Here is a 20,360-nt window from a genome sequence, read left to right on the forward strand (position 1 = left end):
TACCGAAATATTCCTGAAATAATGAAAAAACATCTCTCTCATTCGTAACAACAGCGGGGGATGGCGATTGTATTTTCATATTGTATGTTTATTGTATGTTTATGTACTTATAATACTTTAAAGTGAGAATAGTTTGATACAATTTAGAAATAGTGCTAAATATGTCATCGGGGTGCTATTGCATTTTTGACTTCCAAATAGTGCTAAAATTAGTACAATTGTACCAACTTTTGCATCCCTGGTTCAAACCCAAACACGGAAAAAATCATATAACTAGTTTAATATAAAAAGGGGGTTATAAGTGGACGACCCCAAAAAGGGGGCGAATATTAAAAATTTTTGGTAGGGAGATTTGTTACCATATACGACGACAAAGTACCAAATTGCAGGGAAAATTGGGGGTACCCTTATATGGGGGCTATCCGAAAAAAATGGACCTATATTTATAATTTTTTGTGGAGAGATGTGGCACCTATTAAGAACTCATAATAACTCATATAATACTTAATTACAGACAATTCGGTGAAAAAATACGATCAAAATCCTCAAAATACTGAAAATTAGGAGGTACCGTTATATGGGGGCTACCAGAAAAAGAGGACCAATATTTATAAATTTTTTGTGGATACATTTTATACCCAATAAGAACCTAATGTACCAAATTTCAGCGTATTCGGTAGAAAAAATTGGGGTGTACTGTTGTATAGGAGCTATGCCTAAACGTGAACCGATATATCCCATCTTCGAACATGACCTAACTGCAGACAAAAGACAAACCTATGCAAAATTTCAGCACCCTATCTCAATTCCTTCAGAAGATAGCGTGATTACAACAGACGGACGGACATGGCTAGATCGTCTTAGAATTTTACCCTGATTAGGAATATATGTACTTTATAGGGTCGGAAATGAATATTTCGATGACTTACAAATGGAATGACAAAATTAATATACCCTCCATACTATGGTGAAGGGTATAAAAATACCAAACGTGTTCTATGTAATATTTTTTCTAAAACAATAATAAATAATAAAAAACAAAATACTTTTTTGTGATAATTTTTGGGTTGTTATAGATTTTGGCCGATATCTTCGTGACCAATAGGTCTTTTGCTATGTATTCCATCATTCGTAATTCATTTTACATCTTTAGTATGCTGGCTTTAGACGTATATATTGGAATTTTGCCAAATTTGTATTGAGGCAAAATACTTATTATACTCACTGTATGTCTATGTATTGGCAATTTTCTCAAAAATATTCCTATTAAGGACACGATCAAGTTTTGGCCAGTGGCCCAAATATCACATGGGATATGTGTTGTATTTATAAGTTCAAAACAATCTGTTCCTTTATTGTGCGTTTTTAAGCATCCTTATCCGATTTGAAGTATATAGGGTAAGAAACTTCCCTCATAATTGCCGATATAGTTTTTGGTATAGGCTCCACATAATGGAACCGCTTAATCTTTACTTTAACATGTCTTACTGTGTTTTTTAAGAAAATGTTCACAACCTATACATTCCATGCAAATTGCTAAGTTTACCACCGACTCTGCTGCAGAACAAACCCTCAAGAGGAATGGCATTGGGAAGCTCCAACTAATCTGCACATTGCAAAGCAGCAGCTGCTGAATTCCTTCCTTTCCTTCTCAAGTATCGACTCTCACTCATCCATGAATCAAATCTCAACAAGGACAAGGCGACAGGTTTGAGTGGCAAAAATTTCAAGGTTTTTACCGCTTTCACTGCAGAGAAGGTTAGAACTCGTATATTAGTTAATAAAAAGGAACTAAATTTAGTCAGACTTTATAGGGGTAACGCGAGGCCCCTCATAGTCTCTGTCGTCTATGCAACCTGCTGGAGAAGATAAACGACATTGGCGACCTGGTCATTGGTTATGATGCCAATGTCCACAACTTTCACAGTGGCACCAATCCAAGCGATGAGTCCATATTTGATTTTATACTTAGATATAATCTTAGATTATGTAATAGGGGCAACACAGCGACGTTTGTAAATAGAGTGAGGAAACATTAACATAATCCTCACAAACATGGACAACTCTGAGGTCATGAACAGAAAGGTATCTGATAAATGCTCATTTTCGGATAACAGGATGATACTTTTCCAGATTCCCACATCCAAGGAAAAAGAGAAACCTTACAGGAAGCATCGGAGGACAAACCGCGATAAGTTTAAATCTAAAACAGCATCCTCGTTCTTTGGTCGTAAGGATTTCAGAACGGTCGAGGATATTGAGAAAGTTCAGAACAAGGTCACAGGAACTCTTCTGAGTTGTTATAAGACTTCTTGTCCTTGAAAGTACCCTTGGAGGAAATCTCTGCCGGTATGGTGGTCAAATGAACAATTTTCAAGCCGTTCTCCCCTATTTCATTCGCATTTTCAATAATTATATTCCATTAAATTCAATTATATTAATGTACACCACAATTAAAAATTTCACTTCTTCATTTATATTTTATTACAAACATTGTATAAAACTTATATACTAAAATATAAAAATAAACTTAACAAATCTTACAGTAGTACTATGTAAAACTAATTGGCAAACTTTCGACGGCATTTAGACATTTTATGTACATAAGTCAGACTGATGTGTAGGGGTGTGCACCACGTGTAATTGGTTTAGACCAACATACTGGCGTTATTGTCACAAAATTCATAAATATTATCAACAAATAACATTTGTTCATTACTGTTGGGCTCTTGAACGGTAATGGGAGCGGGCAGTGCTGACGATTCGGGTTTTAACAACTTTTCAATGTCAACGGGAACACCACACTCATTTGGATCGGTTTCCAGTGTCAGACGCTTCAAATTATTTATTATGGATATATCCTGTTTGATTTCTTTCTTCACCTCCAGAAGTTCATGTTCGGTGCGTATAATTTCTCGGGCATATGCCTCAATATTTTCTTGAATTTGTCCCACTGACATTTCCAAATCTTTATCGGTGGCGGTATAGAGTTCATTTTGTAATTTATATAGTTTACATTTATTGGTAAGTTCTTTGGTGAGAGCGTACTCCCGATCGTAGAGTTCATTCATTTGAGCATTCTTTTGGGCTAGTTTACTGCGCACCGAACTGCGTATTGTGGAGTCTTTACGTCTGCGCAAGAACTTACTACTGCATTCATTGGCATTGGCTAGCTTATCGTGTGTCACACGTTTATCCTTGCGTCGGTAGCTCCTGCGTTTACGCTGAGAAGAACGATTTTCAGATAAACGATATAGTTTCTCTTTGTTGACTTTGTTGTTGGCCCTTATCGCGGCCTCTTCTTTAGTTGGTTTCAGATTATTTGAATTTAATTCATTCAAATCGAGATTATTGTTATCGTTTTCAGAAGATGGAATTATTATTTCGATGAGTTTAACATTTTTATCATTTTTCTCGTGAGTTTCAATTGTCTTCGACTTCTGGCCGTTATTGGAGGGAGGTTTTTGTTGATTTTTCTTCTTGTTGGATTTTTTGCGTCCAAATTTGAATATTTTACAAATATAGTTGCGTATACACGTTAGGGTGGTGTTATTCTTAAATGCCTTACTGGGATCTTGTATGTCCTTGTGATGTTTCAAACTTAAACGGATCTGCAAATAAAAGAGAACGAAAATCGATTTAGATTAATTTTTATGTTATGTTTGAATGTGTTGCGTTTTTAGACGGTAAATCGGTTCGAGGTATTGGAAAAATCGGGAATAAAAGTCATTCCACGTTTCATAATATTTTAAAACCCTACAAGTCATCCAATTCAATTGAAAATAAAAAGCGCAGTATAAACAGAAAAAAGTTAAGTGTTTTAAAAAATTCCATCTCAGCTCTCTTCATATGTAAAACAGTAAAAAATTGGGTTTCTGAATTTAAACGTTGTCGTACAAGTATTGAAGATGAACCTCGTAGTGGACGTCCAAAACCGGCAACAACATCAGAAATTGTAGTCAAAATGCATGATATGGTATTAAATGATCGATAGAAAAATTTCGTGAATTTGCTAATATCATGGGCATCTCAAATGATCGAGTCCATTTAATTTTGGATGAAGAACTAGAGATGAAAAGGCTTTCAGCAAGATGGGTGCCGTATTTGTTAACAGTCGATCGAAAACGCATAAGAATGAACATTTCTCAAGCTTGTTTGCATCATTTAAATAAAATAGATTTTAAGCGTAGTTTCATAACTGTGGATGAGACATGGATCCACCACTATACTCCAGGGACAAAAGAACAATCCAAACAATGGACTGAAGCTGGAGGAAGTGTCCCAAAAAAGGCAAAAACAATTCTATTGGCTGGTAAGGTTATGGCAACGGTTTTTTGGGACTTAAAAGGTATTTAATTGATTGACAATCTGCAAAAGGGTAAAACAATAAATTCAGAGTACTATGACAACCTTTCGGATCAATTAAATGTACAGATTCGAGAAAAACGTACCGGCACCAGCGGTCAAGCGTGTTTTAACAATAGCTAAAATCACCTTATTCTCCTGATTTAGTTCCCAGTGACTTTTACTTGTTCCCATATGTAAAAAAAATTCTTGCTGACAAGCGTTTTACCTCAAATGAAGATGAAATTACAGTTGTAAACCACTATTTTGAAGACCTTGAGGAAAACAGTTTTAATCAAGGGATAGAATTGCTAGAAAAGTGTTGGACTAAGGGTATTGTAGTTTCAGGAGATTATATTGAAAAATAAAAATATTTTTGAAAAAACTAATTATTCTCTCTCATTGATAGACTAAGAAGTTTCCGAACCGCTCTCGTATAACTGCCTCCATGTGTTGGCATCAGCAGGACAATCACCCGATTTGAACCCAATCGAGCATGGGGCGACATCTGCTCTCCCAGGAGACGATGGATCCTTTGCTGCAAAGGAATATCCGGTTCGTCAACGTTTTGGTTTGGAATTGATGCACTTGTAGCAGGTACGGCTGTACGTGCCAAGGCATCCACACCTAGAACACCCGGATCACAATTGCTTGATCTCGACGACACGTGGCTTAACTCCCTGCACTGTAACTTTATTATTTTTGCTTCTTTTTCCCATCGTAGTTAATTTATTTTAGGGCACTACCCCGAACCATTTTGGTCCACGGAGTATCCGAAGATCCCCAAGGTATCCATGAAGTGCAGAGAAAAGTTGATCTAGGAGGCCTAGGTCAGTTTTTCTCTGCACATCATGGAGACCCCCTTCCCATCCGCAACCCGGGAAGACGGGCCTAGTAGGAGATTGACAACTCCCCTAAACGATGTAACTAATTGATATTTTCATCGCATATATTGGTACCCAGATCAAAATTACTGGACCATAAAGAATTCGAAGTTAGAAAAATTGGGTTTCGCGATATTTTTTTTAATAACTTGTTTGTCGGATTTGGGTTTTAATAGTTTTTAAGGTCCTGTCCTCGCGTTATATTTTGCAAAGCCTCCTTTTTATTATTCTAAACATATTTAGGATGTTTTGAAGCCGCGACAACTATATTTAATACTCTCATCATAAAATTAGGACGAGAAATTACCAACTATTGAATGAAATGTTGATGGAGAATGTATTGAATGTAAATGTGAGAAAATACCCACGAAAAATGTAATCGTAAAGTATTGTAATCGCCTCCAAATAACTTATAGTATGTGGTTAACCGCAATTGTAACTATAACAAGTGTAAAGCGCTAAGTTCGGCCGGGCCGAACTTTGTATACCCTCCACCGTACTTGAAATAAAAATATAGGGAACATACCAAAAAGTGTACCTATACCGACATTTCTACATACCGATTATGGTTCTAAGTATTTGTCCTCGACCCCATGTTTCTTTGTATCTTCCGCAGATGAAATGATTACAACAGAGTCCAAACCAGGGATGTGAAATGAAATTATTCAAATTGTACTGACTTCCAATACAAAGTGTACTTTTTTCAGTCCGATTGTACTTTTTATATTTTTTTAATAAAAATTTTATTGTTATTAACAATTAATAAGAACATATATAAATATGTACACATGACTCAATCAATTATATGATCTCAATTTAATATAATCTTCAAATAAATAAGTCAATAAAACTTGGCACACATCAGTCTGGACCTAATTCAGTACTCTGTGCAATTATTTTCCTCAATCGGACGAAACTGTATATGAGAGATATATCTAAATCTGACCCGATTTCAACAAAACTTCGTAAACATTAGCCTAGACCTAATTCAGTACACTGTGCCAAATTTTTCTCTCAATCGGATAAATCTTGGGATTTTGGTGCACCATTCACATAAATCGGACGAAACTATATATGGGAGCTATCTTAACCGATTTCAATAAAACTTGGCGAGTATCAGTTTAGACGTAATTCAGTACTCAATGCAAAATTTTATCTTCGGACAAATATTGGGAGTTTGGTGCACCATTTACATAAAATCGGATGAAACTATATATGGGAGCTATATCTAAATCTGAACCGATTTTCTCCAATTTCAATAGGGTTCGTCCTTGGGCCAAATAAGTGACCTGTGCCAAATTTCATTCAAATCGGATAATAAATGCGACCTGTACTTTGTTCACAAAAATACATGGACGGACGGACAGACGGATGCATAAATCGACTCAAAAAGTGATTCTATGCATATTCTCAGAAGGAGCCATGGGTCTATTTCGATTGCTTTTGCCTGTTACAAACATATGCACAAAGACATAATACCCTGTACCACAGTGCGGTGAAGGGTATAAATAAGGTTTGAAAATTCTGAAATAATAGAATTGAGCTATAACTTTTGGGAATCGGCTTAAAAATCATTGAGTGTAAAATAATATTGAAGTGATTCCCACTGCGCCAAACTTCTTGACGTTAAAAGCAACAAGAATATCTGTACCGAAATATTCCTGAAATAATGAAAAAACATCTCTCTCATTCGTAACAACAGCGGGGGATGGCGATTGTATTTTCATATTGTATGTTTATTGTATGTTTATGTACTTATAATACTTTAAAGTGAGAATAGTTTGATACAATTTAGAAATAGTGCTAAATATGTCATCGGGGTGCTATTGCATTTTTGACTTCCAAATAGTGCTAAAATTAGTACAATTGTACCAACTTTTGCATCCCTGGTTCAAACCCAAACACGGAAAAAATCATATAACTAGTTTAATATAAAAAGGGGGTTATAAGTGGACGACCCCAAAAAGGGGGCGAATATTAAAAATTTTTGGTAGGGAGATTTGTTACCATATACGACGACAAAGTACCAAATTGCAAAGAATTCGGTTGAAAAACGCGCTCAAGAACCCCAAAATACCGAAAATTGGGGGTACCCTTATATGGGGGCTATCCGAAAAAAATGGACCTATATTTATAATTTTTTGTGGAGAGATGTGGCACCTATTAAGAACTCATAATAACTCATATAATACTTAATTACAGACAATTCGGTGAAAAAATACGATCAAAATCCTCAAAATACTGAAAATTAGGAGGTACCGTTATATGGGGGCTACCAGAAAAAGAGGACCAATATTTATAAATTTTTTGTGGATACATTTTATACCCAATAAGAACCTAATGTACCAAATTTCAGCGTATTCGGTAGAAAAAATTGGGGTGTACTGTTGTATAGGAGCTATGCCTAAACGTGAACCGATATATCCCATCTTCGAACATGACCTAACTGCAGACAAAAGACAAACCTATGCAAAATTTCAGCACCCTATCTCAATTCCTTCAGAAGATAGCGTGATTACAACAGACGGACGGACATGGCTAGATCGTCTTAGAATTTTACCCTGATTAGGAATATATGTACTTTATAGGGTCGGAAATGAATATTTCGATGACTTACAAATGGAATGACAAAATTAATATACCCTCCATACTATGGTGGAGGGTATAAAAATACCAAACGTGTTCTATGTAATATTTTTTCTAAAACAATAATAAATAATAAAAAACAAAATACTTTTTTGTGATAATTTTTGGGTTGTTATAGATTTTGGCCGATATCTTCGTGACCAATAGGTCTTTTGCTATGTATTCCATCATTCGTAATTCATTTTACATCTTTAGTATGCTGGCTTTAGACGTATATATTGGAATTTTGCCAAATTTGTATTGAGGCAAAATACTTATTATACTCACTGTATGTCTATGTATTGGCAATTTTCTCAAAAATATTCCTATTAAGGACACGATCAAGTTTTGGCCAGTGGCCCAAATATCACATGGGATATGTGTTGTATTTATAAGTTCAAAACAATCTGTTCCTTTATTGTGCGTTTTTAAGCATCCTTATCCGATTTGAAGTATATAGGGTAAGAAACTTCCCTCATAATTGCCGATATAGTTTTTGGTATAGGCTCCACATAATGGAACCGCTTAATCTTTACTTTAACATGTCTTACTGTGTTTTTTAAGAAAATGTTCACAACCTATACATTCCATGCAAATTGCTAAGTTTACCACCGACTCTGCTGCAGAACAAACCCTCAAGAGGAATGGCATTGGGAAGCTCCAACTAATCTGCACATTGCAAAGCAGCAGCTGCTGAATTCCTTCCTTTCCTTCTCAAGTATCGACTCTCACTCATCCATGAATCAAATCTCAACAAGGACAAGGCGACAGGTTTGAGTGGCAAAAATTTCAAGGTTTTTACCGCTTTCACTGCAGAGAAGGTTAGAACTCGTATATTAGTTAATAAAAAGGAACTAAATTTAGTCAGACTTTATAGGGGTAACGCGAGGCCCCTCATAGTCTCTGTCGTCTATGCAACCTGCTGGAGAAGATAAACGACATTGGCGACCTGGTCATTGGTTATGATGCCAATGTCCACAACTTTCACAGTGGCACCAATCCAAGCGATGAGTCCATATTTGATTTTATACTTAGATATAATCTTAGATTATGTAATAGGGGCAACACAGCGACGTTTGTAAATAGAGTGAGGAAACATTAACATAATCCTCACAAACATGGACAACTCTGAGGTCATGAACAGAAAGGTATCTGATAAATGCTCATTTTCGGATAACAGGATGATACTTTTCCAGATTCCCACATCCAAGGAAAAAGAGAAACCTTACAGGAAGCATCGGAGGACAAACCGCGATAAGTTTAAATCTAAAACAGCATCCTCGTTCTTTGGTCGTAAGGATTTCAGAACGGTCGAGGATATTGAGAAAGTTCAGAACAAGGTCACAGGAACTCTTCTGAGTTGTTATAAGACTTCTTGTCCTTGAAAGTACCCTTGGAGGAAATCTCTGCCGGTATGGTGGTCAAATGAACAATTTTCAAGCCGTTCTCCCCTATTTCATTCGCATTTTCAATAATTATATTCCATTAAATTCAATTATATTAATGTACACCACAATTAAAAATTTCACTTCTTCATTTATATTTTATTACAAACATTGTATAAAACTTATATACTAAAATATAAAAATAAACTTAACAAATCTTACAGTAGTACTATGTAAAACTAATTGGCAAACTTTCGACGGCATTTAGACATTTTATGTACATAAGTCAGACTGATGTGTAGGGGTGTGCACCACGTGTAATTGGTTTAGACCAACATACTGGCGTTATTGTCACAAAATTCATAAATATTATCAACAAATAACATTTGTTCATTACTGTTGGGCTCTTGAACGGTAATGGGAGCGGGCAGTGCTGACGATTCGGGTTTTAACAACTTTTCAATGTCAACGGGAACACCACACTCATTTGGATCGGTTTCCAGTGTCAGACGCTTCAAATTATTTATTATGGATATATCCTGTTTGATTTCTTTCTTCACCTCCAGAAGTTCATGTTCGGTGCGTATAATTTCTCGGGCATATGCCTCAATATTTTCTTGAATTTGTCCCACTGACATTTCCAAATCTTTATCGGTGGCGGTATAGAGTTCATTTTGTAATTTATATAGTTTACATTTATTGGTAAGTTCTTTGGTGAGAGCGTACTCCCGATCGTAGAGTTCATTCATTTGAGCATTCTTTTGGGCTAGTTTACTGCGCACCGAACTGCGTATTGTGGAGTCTTTACGTCTGCGCAAGAACTTACTACTGCATTCATTGGCATTGGCTAGCTTATCGTGTGTCACACGTTTATCCTTGCGTCGGTAGCTCCTGCGTTTACGCTGAGAAGAACGATTTTCAGATAAACGATATAGTTTCTCTTTGTTGACTTTGTTGTTGGCCCTTATCGCGGCCTCTTCTTTAGTTGGTTTCAGATTATTTGAATTTAATTCATTCAAATCGAGATTATTGTTATCGTTTTCAGAAGATGGAATTATTATTTCGATGAGTTTAACATTTTTATCATTTTTCTCGTGAGTTTCAATTGTCTTCGACTTCTGGCCGTTATTGGAGGGAGGTTTTTGTTGATTTTTCTTCTTGTTGGATTTTTTGCGTCCAAATTTGAATATTTTACAAATATAGTTGCGTATACACGTTAGGGTGGTGTTATTCTTAAATGCCTTACTGGGATCTTGTATGTCCTTGTGATGTTTCAAACTTAAACGGATCTGCAAATAAAAGAGAACGAAAATCGATTTAGATTAATTTTTATGTTATGTTTGAATGTGTTGCGTTTTTAGACGGTAAATCGGTTCGAGGTATTGGAAAAATCGGGAATAAAAGTCATTCCACGTTTCATAATATTTTAAAACCCTACAAGTCATCCAATTCAATTGAAAATAAAAAGCGCAGTATAAACAGAAAAAAGTTAAGTGTTTTAAAAAATTCCATCTCAGCTCTCTTCATATGTAAAACAGTAAAAAATTGGGTTTCTGAATTTAAACGTTGTCGTACAAGTATTGAAGATGAACCTCGTAGTGGACGTCCAAAACCGGCAACAACATCAGAAATTGTAGTCAAAATGCATGATATGGTATTAAATGATCGATAGAAAAATTTCGTGAATTTGCTAATATCATGGGCATCTCAAATGATCGAGTCCATTTAATTTTGGATGAAGAACTAGAGATGAAAAGGCTTTCAGCAAGATGGGTGCCGTATTTGTTAACAGTCGATCGAAAACGCATAAGAATGAACATTTCTCAAGCTTGTTTGCATCATTTAAATAAAATAGATTTTAAGCGTAGTTTCATAACTGTGGATGAGACATGGATCCACCACTATACTCCAGGGACAAAAGAACAATCCAAACAATGGACTGAAGCTGGAGGAAGTGTCCCAAAAAAGGCAAAAACAATTCTATTGGCTGGTAAGGTTATGGCAACGGTTTTTTGGGACTTAAAAGGTATTTAATTGATTGACAATCTGCAAAAGGGTAAAACAATAAATTCAGAGTACTATGACAACCTTTCGGATCAATTAAATGTACAGATTCGAGAAAAACGTACCGGCACCAGCGGTCAAGCGTGTTTTAACAATAGCTAAAATCACCTTATTCTCCTGATTTAGTTCCCAGTGACTTTTACTTGTTCCCATATGTAAAAAAAATTCTTGCTGACAAGCGTTTTACCTCAAATGAAGATGAAATTACAGTTGTAAACCACTATTTTGAAGACCTTGAGGAAAACAGTTTTAATCAAGGGATAGAATTGCTAGAAAAGTGTTGGACTAAGGGTATTGTAGTTTCAGGAGATTATATTGAAAAATAAAAATATTTTTGAAAAAACTAATTATTCTCTCTCATTGATAGACTAAGAAGTTTCCGAACCGCTCTCGTATAACTGCCTCCATGTGTTGGCATCAGCAGGACAATCACCCGATTTGAACCCAATCGAGCAACAGTGGGGTCATCTGGAAGAATATTTAAAAAACATCCACATATATCCAACAAAACACAGTTAGAGAGAGAGAGTCCATGGCATAATTAGGTAGTCTCATTTGAGAATTTGATCATGACAATTCTTTTTAATTTGGAACTCATCTATCAATTTTAAATAATATGAAAAATAAATTCCATAAAATGTTAAACAATATATAAAGTGTTACACAAAATATATTTTCTAAAGCACATTGCTCTCAAGGTTATATCTTATATTTATAAGTTTTAGAGGCAGGGAACTTCAAAATATTTATAAATAAAAATTATTTATCGATTTTTGCCACTGAACATATGATATGCGTACATTTCGAAGGAAGATATTTTCATTTAAATTTTGAAAGCTGAGTAGTGTCAAAGGCAAATTTATGAAAAAAAAAAATTGGAAACATATGACTGCATGAGACTACCTTGTATAATTATGACATGAAAGAGTCATAAAGGGCAAATATTGAATCTTCGAACTGTCTAAACCTGTAAATGTGTAAAATATGACTATATTACCCGTTATTTATAATCATATTTTGATAATCTGAAGATTGAAAAATGCTTAATCAAAAAAGAGCATAGAGATGTTATTTCAATTTCGTATTTTTTAACCTCATTTTGCACAGATGGGTGATTAAAAACGGCTTGTTTTCTTCTAAGTATAATGGGGCAAGTTTTGAATTTGATTGAGTAAATACGAAAAAGATTATTTACAAATGTTAAGTAGAGGTGTTAATGTCAATGTTTAGTGAAGTGAAACAACACGATTAAATTATTTATATATTATATTCTCATTTATGACTACAGAATTATGTTTTGTTCCTACTGACACAAGCTATTTATTGTATTTATTAATAGAATTGTATCAATAACCCCTATTCCGTAAGTCGTCGTCGTTTCGACGACGTTTCTTTGTCGACATCACTTCGCATCGACATCGTCATCACTTCGACACTAATTTGGTATTCTGTAATACTCATGCGACGATGTCGACTATTTATCGATAATATCAGTAAAACAAAAAACACATCTCTAAAATTATGGTCAGCTGTTTATTTTGTTTGATATTTTTGTGTAAAAATGTGTTTGTATCCTTCACCTCACTGTGGAACAGGGCATTATGTCTTGGTACATGTGTTTGCAACATCCGAAAGGAAACGAGATAGACCCATAGTTATTTTTTAGTATATACATAGAATTACTTTTTGAGTTTATTTGAATAAGATACATGTCACCTTTATGATCCGAACGGGGTGAAATTTGGAAAATTCTATCCAATTGGGATGAAACTATTGATATTGGTCAAAATCGGTTCAGATTTATATATAGATCCCATACATTTTTCTTTATTTACACTTCATTTTGCATTACGTATTGAATAGATTCTTGATTGATGTATCCTATTCTTGTCCGGTCATGTTTTTTTTTTATTTTCTTAAAAAAAATGCTCCAACACTTAAGTCGTCAACTAAAACATTGACGAAGAAATCTTCGACATCGTCACACATTGTTACGGAATACCAAAAATGTTTCAATAGTTATCGATAAATGTCGACAACGACATAGGGAATACCAATTTGCAAAAGACGACACTCTTCGACGTCGTTTTGTGTCGACGACGACATACGGAATAGGGGTGAATATTCTGTTTACAAGCCCTGGTTCTTTATTTTGTTGGTGAGAGAGTTGGGGGGAATGACAGCCCTTCTCCTCTCTCGCCCATAAATTGGCAATTGCTGCAAATAACATTTCCTAATGTAATTTTGATATACATTTGAAAACGTTTATCGTTTTACATACATTATAAAAGAAAACATTTCAGGATAGAAATAAATAAAATGAAATTTAAATATGAACTATCGATGCTCTACAGTCATTCCAAAAAAATCACGGCGTACATTGTGTCGTATGATTGATTGACATTAACTTTTCCATTAAAACTTTCAAATCACGATATTGCGTATACGTCACCGGGTATTATCTTGAAAAAATCTAGAAATTTCAAAAAATTTCAGATTGTATATACAATATACATGCATAATACTCTCCCCCACTGGACTTCACAACGCCATTAACACTAATTATAGTGAAGTGAAAACGCTTAGCTCTGATAAACCACAGCCACAAAAATGAAACTGCGTTTCTAAAGCAAACATTTGTCCCGTTTGTTTGAAAAGTCAATGTCCATGTGTGTTTGTGTGCGCCCGTGCGTCTGTTTGTAGACAAAGGTTGGAATATTTGTCCTGAGTGTGTGTGTGTGATAAGCGTGTTTGTTAAGATTGCGTGAGGCGCCAAAAAGTTGCCTCTTCCACTTTTCGGTTTCCTTTGTTTTTTTTTTGTTGTTTGGCGAAATTATGCAATCACGACAAAAAGTCACAAGAGTAAAAGTTAAAGTCGCAACGTGGCATGTACATATATTTTATTATGTATGTTTGTGTGTATCACTCCTGTAGAACAACCACAGCTATATGGTATATTTTTTGAGTATTTAATATTACCTCATTGTGTACACGACTCCAGGCTTTCCACACGGGCAGTATCGCCATATTGCCATCATAGCTGCGTTCAATACCGCGCCAACATTCCGTTATAACGTAATCGCTGTAGTCACGCGATGCTGTGCCATCTTTTGTTTTAGAGTGTGTGTGTGCATGTTTGTGGGTTTTGTTGTTGTTTTTTTTTGGTAAAATTGCAAACATTGTTGTAGTGGTGTGTAAAATAGAAAATGGCGCCATATTCATATTTCGGTTGGTTAAGACGATTACCAGATGTACAGTCATCAAAATATAAAAGAAAACAAAATAAAAGAAACCTCTATTTAGTTTATATAATCCATGAAATTCTATAAAGTAGTTTTTTATCAGCATAACGGTATTATGACATAATTATAATTAAAATGCGATTATGTCTGAAATTAGTCACTTTGTCGTTGAGTTGCACGCCGTATTTTACTCACCTTTTAAACGTTGACAGTATTCATAATTGCCACAACGGATTTCATCATCAATCAAAGCTTTGATTATGTCATTGCATGTCGTTTTATTTGTAACGCCAGAAACGTAACGAGGTTCATCGCCCAACCAAATTGTAATTTCCTTATGACCTTGTTCCTATAATGATATAACAAATAAAATTATAATGTTTGCAAAAATTGTGGAATGAGAGGTGTATGTGTAAAATGATGATAGTGGGCAAAAAAAAATTCAACAATAAATGCGGAATGTGAGAAAAATATTTATATTATTTATTGGCCCTATAATGTTCTGAAATTTTTCATTTCCGTAGTTTTTAGTGGCTATCTCTTCCGTTAGTTTGCGTTTTATGAGGATTTCTTTGAAATACATAGAGTGGAATTGACAATTTAAACCCACTGGGTTAACGAAATTCGGTACAATGTAAATGTAATATTAATATCAAAGTCAACAACATGATTGTAGCATAGTTTTAGGCTCCAATTAATGCGGCAAACATATTTTCACATTCGAAACTATTATTCGAAATTTAAGTTAAAGTGTTCTACACACTCTTAGTTAAAATTACATTTCTACCCAAAATTTGTTTGTTTGATAGTTCGATCGTACATGTTTTACGTTCATCCATGGTAGTTGGCAAATCAGAATAAAACAAGAAAATAACTGTATTTTGAGCGAATAGATTTAATAATAGAATAATTATGGAAGGTAGTTCCATTTAAATTTTGAAAGCTGAATATTGTCGAAAGTAAAATTATGAAAACATTGGGTTCATATGTCTGCATGAGACTACCTTGTATAATTATGCAACCAGCAGATACCCATGGCATAATTATGGAAGGTAGTCTCATAATAATGGCAACTCTTTTTAATCTGAAACTCAAATATCAATTTTCAAATAAAATGAAAAATAGGAATCATATGTCTGCATGAAACTACCTTGTATAATTATGCCATGATCTTTTATCACAATTTTGCCAGCAACTGTTTTAAATTTTATCGAAAATTAAGGTATATTTTTAGGTTGTATTTGGCATTATTTCGATTTAACATAATGGCGCGTTTAGACTGTGCTTTCCAAATCGAATCGATTTGTAAATCGTGGTACCCAATCGTGGTGGTTTAGATATTAAAGTACTACGCGAATGTTTTTGCTGCAAATCTAAGCTTATATTTGGAATTAACTCAATAGGATTTCGAGCAAATCCAGATTTTGAGTGGATTTAATTTTGTATGGTAAAGGTCTGTTTAGACTATGCTTTCTTAATCGAATCGATTTGTAAATCGAGATACGAAATCCTAGATGTTTACACTAGTATTAATATGAAGTGGACTTGCCAGCTGTTATTTGTTTACGTTTTCGTACCCATTTTACTGCTTTCTTGATTTCTGTGGCAATTTTTCAACCAATATTTTCATAATTTTTATAGGAATTTCTATTATTAGGTCAGAATTGGAAAAAATTTGTTTTTTAATTATAGTAATATTTATTATAGTAATATTTATTAAAAATGCAAACAAAAAGTATTCAGCAGCTGACATTGATTAATTTTAAAGCATACTTTATGGACAACATTTCATTATTTTGTGCAAAAGCAGGGTTGTATTTGGAAGAGCTGTAGTCTAAAAGCTCTTTAGTATTAGAATGATATAATGTTGATTCGCCACCGGTTATTTGTTTACGTACGCACATACATTTTACTAGTTTCATAGTTTCTGTGTCAATTGTTCAATCAATATTTTTTATTTTTGATTTATTTTATTTAATTATAATAATATTTATTGAAAAATCAATTTTCAGCAGTTACTATATTTTGAAGCACACGTTTAGGAGAAGTGATTATTAGTTGGTGCGAACGCAGAGTTGTATTTGGAATTATCTAAATTTACCATAAAGGCGTACTTAGACTATGCCTTCCCAATCTACACGATTTCTAAATCAAGGTACCAAATCCTAACTGTTGGGACTAGTATTTTTGAAAATGATATAAAGGTATCTTATAAGCTGTTATTCGTTTACGAATACATACACATGTTACTGGTTTCAGAATTTCTGTGGCAATTTTTCAATAAATATTTTCATAATTTTGATCAAAAATTCATAAAAACATTTGTAGTTTTAAATAATAGTAATATTCATTATCTATAAAACTATTATCAATTTTTCATCAGCTGCCATATTTTTGGTAGGCAACTATATTGAATTGTAGCATATTTTTTAGCATACTTTAAGCATAATTCATTGTTTGTTGGATTTCAAGTAAAAAGAAAATTCTGAATATTTTTTTTTTGCAGAGCGTAGAGTTTTATAACCTACATAACAATGTTTTAAAAAATATTTTGTTAATACCTAGCAGAGTGTAGATATTTTAAAGAATATTTTTTTCAATACCCGAGAAAAATATTTTTAACATCAATCAAAGCATAGAATTAATGAAATATTTTTCAAACATCTACACTTTGATATGAAATGAAATATTCAAACACCAATGAAAGTAGATTAAAAAAATTTTAAATTCAATTAACGTGTAAATTCGAATCAATATACTTTTTCAAACTTAAATCAGAACTTGGATTTTAAAGCTGTTTTTGAAAAATAAATTAGTTTTTAAAGCAGTATATTGTTTTTTCCAATTATAAAATATTATATTATAATATTGTTAAAATTATTTATACCCCTTGAGATAGATCGGAATATTGTCTTTCCGCAAATATTACAATTAAGGCGCCTTTAGACGACAGCTTTTGTCGTGCTAATATGCATTATTTTTAATTGCTAAATCGAGATGAATTTACCTCGATTTACCATACAAAATTAAATCCACTCGATATCTCGATGTGCCTATGCTTTAAATTTAGTCAGTATTCAGAATAACTACTAACTACTACTATGTCAGCTGTTGAAAAATTGTCTTTTTTGCACTTATAATAAAATTACTAAAATTAATTCTTTTTTGCATTTCTGATCTAATGGATTACCAAAATTATAAAAATATTGATTGAAAATTTATCACAGAAATTATTAAAGCATAAAAATGTGTATGTATACGCAAACAAATCCACTTTATATTAATAGTAGTCTAAACAGCTAGGATTTCGTGCCTCGGTTTGAAAGGCATAATCTAAACGAGTCTTTATTCCTTTTTAATCAATCGCGAGATATTCCATATCTTGTAGTACTAATTGTACATAAAAATATTTATTTATGTATTGTTTTTTTGTATATTTAAAATACTTACAATTGTACTATTTACACCATATAATGAAATCGAACGACTGCGTCTACTGCAACCGCTGCGATAACTTCCGTTACGCTGATGTTTGTATTTGTGCAAATGACGTTTTTCCTTTTCCATTTGTTCCCAATTACGTACAAAGTTGACATCTTGTTGATGGTTGTTATTGTCGTTATTAACGTGTTTGTTGTGGTTTTTGTTGCTGTTGCTGTTATTGTTATTATTATTCTTATCGTGATTTTGATGTTGATTCTTTGGTGGCAATATGGGACTATAACGACTAATTTCTTCGGGTATATTAATCAACGAAGGACTCACATCAAGATTTCCATCGATAAGTGTGGAATTTTGTTGGGGAGCCATTTTGTCTTGTTGTTTTAATGTTTATACACTGAAAAGAAACAACGACAACAAATTATAGTATTATTACAAATTGTATATTATATAAAGAAAACGAAAAAAAAAACTATTAACAATATTTGGTTTGACTGGTGTAGCAGTAGTAGTACATCACAACATGCAATTTGAATATTTTCATAACATCAACATGACATGCAAGTGTAATTTTAGAACATTGTTTTTTCCCAGATTTTTGTTTACATGTAATAAAATTGTTCCTTTTTTTGGAATGTTGTACATGTATTTTGTGCTCCTGATGAAATACCGTTGAAACTTCCTAGGCCCACCTCCTACACAAAATATGGCATACGTACTCGTTGACCTGGCTAACGGACTATAGAAAAAAGGCTAAAAAATTGAACTAAAAAAATAAAACGACGCCACATTGTCGGTAGATTTTGTTTGTGGTTTGCAGCTAACGATCAATTTAGATTTGAACAAACGATAAAATAAATTACCCACCATGCACATGAAATGAAATTTCCAGCAATGAGGTGGCTTTTTCATTTCATTTTTGACAATACTCACAAGTCCTTGTGGCTAGTGTAGGGGAGAGGGTGATGGGAAAAGCAGGCGGTATGGTTCATTTACAAGGCATATACCCTCTAATTTGGTAAATGAACTTATGGAACACCAAAATGGTGGCTAACGCTCAACCATTCTATACCTATATTCCAATGGAATTCAAATGTTGTGCTCTCCTTTCGAGTAGAGAATGCATTAGTTTAAATGTGTATATGTATGTGTGTATATAAGTGAGTATGTAAATATTTTCTTTGAATACATTGCAGGTAATGTTTTATTCTACCGGAAGTCAATAGTAAATTTTCATTTTGGCTTGGGGTATGTAAAGTGTTTTTTTCTTCTTCTTCCTCTTCGTTTGAAATATGAAAAATAAATGAATTGTTATAGGGGGGGGGGGGGGGGGGGGGGGGGGGGGGGGGTTTTAACACTTGCTCTGCATAATTTTAACACAAATTTATTTGTATATGTGCTGGTTAAAAAATGCATATATAAATTATGGCAATTTCTTGGCTGTATAGGCGTGAGTAGAAAAGGGCTTTATTGGGAGAGTAATAGTTCTACTTCAAACTATTTTAGTATAATTGAATTTTTCCCCTCTGCTAATATATCGATCTGACAGCTGGAGTCGCAATTACTGTAATACCACACAAAACAGAAAGTAAAGATACATTGGGCGCCACTTTTCACAATCATAATTTCCCTATTTCTGGGAAAAGAAAATATTGAAAAAAAAAAATGGCCACAGAAATTATGAAAATCAATTAATTTAAATACTAGTGAAAACAGCTGGAATTTCATGTATCGATTTACAAATCGAGTCGATTTAGGAGGCATAGTCTAAATTGCTATATCGAGCTCAATTTACCACGATATACAACGCAAAATTAAATTCCCTTAATATCTCGATTTGCTCAAAAAATCTATGATAAGTTGAGATAATTTCAAATACAACCCTGTTTTGCAACAACAAATTATCAATTCTCCTTAATATATGCTACAAAATACTTTACAATTCAAAATTGTTTCCTAACAAAAATATGATACCTGAACATGTGTTTTATTGCAGCAATTCCTATCAAAATTATGAAATTATTGATTGGAAATTTGCCACCGAAATAAGACGAAGCAAATGTGAAAAACATCAGTTGACAAATCAACTTTATATCATTTTAATACCAGTCTAATCTTCTAGTATTTGGTATCTCGATTTGCATATCGAGCCGATTTATCTGGATTTAATTGCTAAATCAAGCTGAATTTACCTCGATTTACCAAACAAAATTAAATCCATTTATTATCACGATTTGCTCAAAATCCTGTACTAAATCGAGATAATTTCAAATACAACTCTGTTTTTTGGAACAAAAAATAAAGGTTTCTCTCTAAAGTATGCTTTTAAATTAGTCAATAATTATAAATATTGTTATAATTAAAAAACAAATGTG

The 20,360-nt window shown here is 33.6% G+C and overlaps 2 protein-coding genes across 2 annotated transcripts; both read right to left on the bottom strand.

Moving 5' to 3' along the window:
- Positions 1-2,637: 2,637 nt before the first annotated feature.
- Positions 2,638-9,502, bottom strand: LOC133328013 (uncharacterized). Its single transcript, XM_061536563.1, has 3 exons — positions 9,461-9,502; positions 3,564-3,611; positions 2,638-3,476 (listed from the first exon to the last, which is right to left on the bottom strand). Exons 1-3 carry the CDS (start codon positions 9,500-9,502, stop codon positions 2,649-2,651), a joined length of 918 nt encoding a protein of 305 aa, XP_061392547.1. The 3' UTR covers positions 2,638-2,648.
- Positions 9,503-9,553: 51 nt separating this feature from the next.
- On the bottom strand, positions 9,554-18,364 carry LOC133328014 (putative uncharacterized protein DDB_G0282133). Its single transcript, XM_061536564.1, has 4 exons — positions 17,995-18,364; positions 14,740-14,893; positions 14,282-14,409; positions 9,554-10,527 (listed from the first exon to the last, which is right to left on the bottom strand). The coding sequence occupies exons 1-4, from the start codon at positions 18,352-18,354 to the stop codon at positions 9,565-9,567; spliced, it is 1,605 nt and encodes a 534-aa protein (XP_061392548.1). The 5' UTR covers positions 18,355-18,364; the 3' UTR covers positions 9,554-9,564.
- Positions 18,365-20,360: the final 1,996 nt, after the last annotated feature.

Source organism: Musca vetustissima, unplaced genomic scaffold (assembly GCF_032173495.1).
Source record: "Musca vetustissima isolate MV318-11 ecotype Yass unplaced genomic scaffold, APGP_CSIRO_Mvet_v1 utg24870, whole genome shotgun sequence".
Taxonomy (NCBI): domain Eukaryota; kingdom Metazoa; phylum Arthropoda; class Insecta; order Diptera; family Muscidae; genus Musca; species Musca vetustissima.

Bases quoted from the DNA above. Each gene is read 5' to 3' on its own strand.
- LOC133328013 (XM_061536563.1), bottom strand. From the start codon at position 9,502: ATGCCGTCGAAAGTTTGCCAATTAGTTTTACATAGTACTACT. The intron at 3,612-9,460 runs GTAAGATTTGTT...TTTTATTTGCAG, and splicing joins TAGTTTTACATAGTACTACT to ATCCGTTTAAGTTTGAAACA. The intron at 3,477-3,563 runs GCATTTAAGAAT...TCCAACAAGAAG, and splicing joins ACATACAAGATCCCAGTAAG to AAAAATCAACAAAAACCTCC.
- LOC133328014 (XM_061536564.1), bottom strand. From the start codon at position 18,354: ATGGCTCCCCAACAAAATTCCACACTTATCGATGGAAATCTTGATGTG. The intron at 14,410-14,739 runs GTGAGTAAAATA...CTAAAACAAAAG, and splicing joins ATACTGTCAACGTTTAAAAG to ATGGCACAGCATCGCGTGAC. The intron at 10,528-14,281 runs GTAATATTAAAT...TTTTATTTGCAG, and splicing joins GGAGTCGTGTACACAATGAG to ATCCGTTTAAGTTTGAAACA.